The sequence below is a fragment of the Python bivittatus genome, unplaced genomic scaffold (genome assembly GCF_059951505.1).
Source record: "Python bivittatus isolate LINGU-HERP-01145 unplaced genomic scaffold, Pbiv_v1 ctg000020_np1212, whole genome shotgun sequence".
NCBI lineage: Eukaryota > Metazoa > Chordata > Lepidosauria > Squamata > Pythonidae > Python > Python bivittatus.
The window spans coordinates 26,081,571-26,084,377 of NW_028277030.1; the positions used below are offsets into that span (position 1 = coordinate 26,081,571).

Here is a 2,807-nt window from a genome sequence, read left to right on the forward strand (position 1 = left end):
GCCAGACCACCGACAATGGGGGTTGTGGCTGCTAACCGTTTGGATGATGAGATGCGGACTATTCTTCAGAGACCTGATCTGCGGGAGGAAGAAAAGATTAAACTCTATAATTCCGTGCTGCAGAGGTTTCTCAGACTGAACAGACAAAACGATTCTGAAAAAGACAGCCTGGCTCTCATTTACCCCTCAGAAGAGATCCGCCAGCCTCAACCCCCACAGACGTCCCCCCAGGACACGGAGCTACACGACATCCTAAGCGGCGTGAGCACGCGTTACAGGAAAAATGCAGAACTTTTGCTTAACAAAATGAAACAGCACCAGGACATCTCATCCTGGGATGACCGTGGCACCTTTTTGTACAAGGGCGTACCTATCCCCGGCACTAACATTTTAGATCTGGTGAAAGGGGCCGCACAACGTCACTCCCTTACTGAGAAGCAGAAACCTAAAGGTTGGGGCGAATTTATGAACGCTATGGCCGAGACAAATGTTCCAACCTCCTTGTTGGGGTCCCTGGTGGTTAAAGAAGAATTAGAAAGGTTGAAAGATCCCCCGTCCGCTAAGGACGAAAGGGCTATTAGCCCCGATTCTGCCACGACGGGGCAAACAGCTCCTCTGGTTACCGATTCGCCCTCTAGATCCTGGTTGCTAAGTCCTAGAAGTAGACCTGGGTTTGGTGACTGGCTAAATTTGTAGAAAATGATGTATGTCGTGTGTTATAAATAAATACACTGTGAAACCAGTAAATCTGTTTAAGTCTTTCTCTTTATTTTACAGAACGCCATGCACGATTGCATACATTGGTGACGGATACAGGTCCCAGGCCCCCTTCCCCCCTTTATGTTTTTAACATGCCGCCGGACCATTTGATCATTTTTAATATTGACATCGCCGTACATCTTTAAAATATCCTCATAGACTACCACTTTGAACCGGTTCTGTAGAAAAAACACACAATGTTGCCCGCAGGTTGTGGCTCCGGGGTGTTGCAGCTGCCGCCGATGAAACGTGTGCGTCTTAGACTGCCGCTCTAAGAACCTCGCTATGGCTCTGGGAAAGTCCGGGCTGCCTGGAGGTCTTCCGTAAGAATCAAAAAATTCCCCATGTCCGGGAGCCGGGAAGTAGAGGGCTAACCAGTGTTCTCCGGGTAAACTCTGAGGGTGGGTGTTTACGATTAATCCGAAAGGTCTTTTGGAGATCGGCGTCTTGGGTAACCGATCGGAGGGGTAAACCCCTAAAAAATGAGGGTTACCAGAGAAGAGACGTAGGATCTGTAGGGTGTCCATTCTCACATATAATCAAAAAGCACATTCTTGGTGTGCCTTATTTCAATAACGTTTTCAAATATGGCGGAGTATCATGTTGATGGTGTGGGCCAGGGGCTGTGCGAATCTAATTTCTGCTCTGAGGTTGCCGTTTCTGATCAAAGAATAGTGCTCGGCACACCCGTCATCGGGGCAAAGATCAAAACAATACAAGTTATACCCTGTCTTAAATTCTCCCTGGTTGATCAAGAGAGGCCTGACTTTCATACCCTTACCGGTCATCTGCACCATCTGCATGTACTCTCTCACATAAAGGTCGTGTTCATAATCAGGCTGAAGAGGCTTAGCGGGGATCTGTTCACCGTCGCAATAGAGGGCACAAAAATTGACATTGAAGTTCTTAAAATTGAACGGGTTACTGTCATATTCGCCACTGAAAGACGCGTTGTCCACAAAACCAATCACTAGTTGTTTAGGTAGCTGGCCCAGAAAAAGGTTTTCCTGATTACACACAAGGCTGCCTGCCGGAATGCTGTAAACCTTCATCCCCACTCGATCAACAGGGTACTTGGCATTGCTGGTCAGCAAAGCTTCCGCGTGGCCCAAACACACTCCGGCTGATGTTTTTACACGTTTCACAAAAAGAGAGGCCGACACCAGCTGCACTTTGTAATTCTCGTTGCCGTCCCTCATTAGACAAAATTCATTTCTGCTTCTTGCGAGTTTGATTTTCACATCAACACCGTTAATTAACAGCTTGTCTTGAAAAAAAAGATCGCTATGCAACGGTCCAATTAGGTCCCATTTACGGCTCCCGGCTGTATGTCTCGCTCTCGCCATGAACCCGGCATTGCCTGCCTGTGACAGTAAAGTGTTCTCCATGCGGCTTGACACGTCTTTGTAAACCCCCCCGGCTGTAAATTGGGTTCCTAGAGTATCAGCACCGTAATTCAGAATCAGTTCGATCATGGCCCTATAAGGATAGCAGTGATGGCTCTGTGTAATAAGACGATCTCCCAGGGTCACATCCAGTTGGTTAAACAGCGATGCTATAGGATAACGCTCTAAAAGTTTCTTCAACGGCCTATTTAAGAACTCTTTACCGGCATCCGTTTGTATTTTCCGGGACGCTCGGCCTGTTTTTGAAGATTCTCTGGAAGGCCGCAGCAACCTCTCTCCCCGTCTTGTCATCCAACGGGCATGCCCAGGCATATTTAGACTATATGTCTATAACTGTTAAAACAAACTTTTTTCCATCGTTTTCCTTATAAAATTTGGAGACATCTATGAGATCCACCTGCCACTGTTGATCTATGCCCGACACCACTGTTTTATTTCTACGAAAATTAATTCTTGCCGGTTTATGTAGCGTGTAAGTCTCTTGCCCCGAGAGCCACGTCTTGACCTGCTTCAAGCTCAGGTCCTTATCATGTTTTCTCCCCTCCTGAAAAAGCGCGTTCACGCCCCCATAACTGCCCGTCCTCCCCGGCGTGTAATAAATGTCCCTTAGAACCTTTTCATACTGCATGCTGACTGGTTCTA

The 2,807-nt window shown here is 47.3% G+C and overlaps 1 protein-coding gene across 1 annotated transcript; it reads right to left on the minus strand.

Moving 5' to 3' along the window:
- Window positions 1–1,340: 1,340 nt before the first annotated feature.
- Window positions 1,341–2,477, minus strand: LOC148217011 (uncharacterized protein F54H12.2-like). Its single transcript, XM_088150076.1, has one exon. It carries the CDS (start codon window positions 2,475–2,477, stop codon window positions 1,341–1,343), a length of 1,137 nt encoding a protein of 378 aa, XP_088006202.1.
- Between the last annotated feature and the right edge of the window lie 330 nt (window positions 2,478–2,807).

What these genes read in the sequence shown, in the direction of transcription:
- LOC148217011 (XM_088150076.1), bottom strand. Translation starts at nt 2,477, where the DNA reads ATGCCTGGGCATGCCCGTTGGATGACAAGACGGGGAGAGAGGTTGCTG.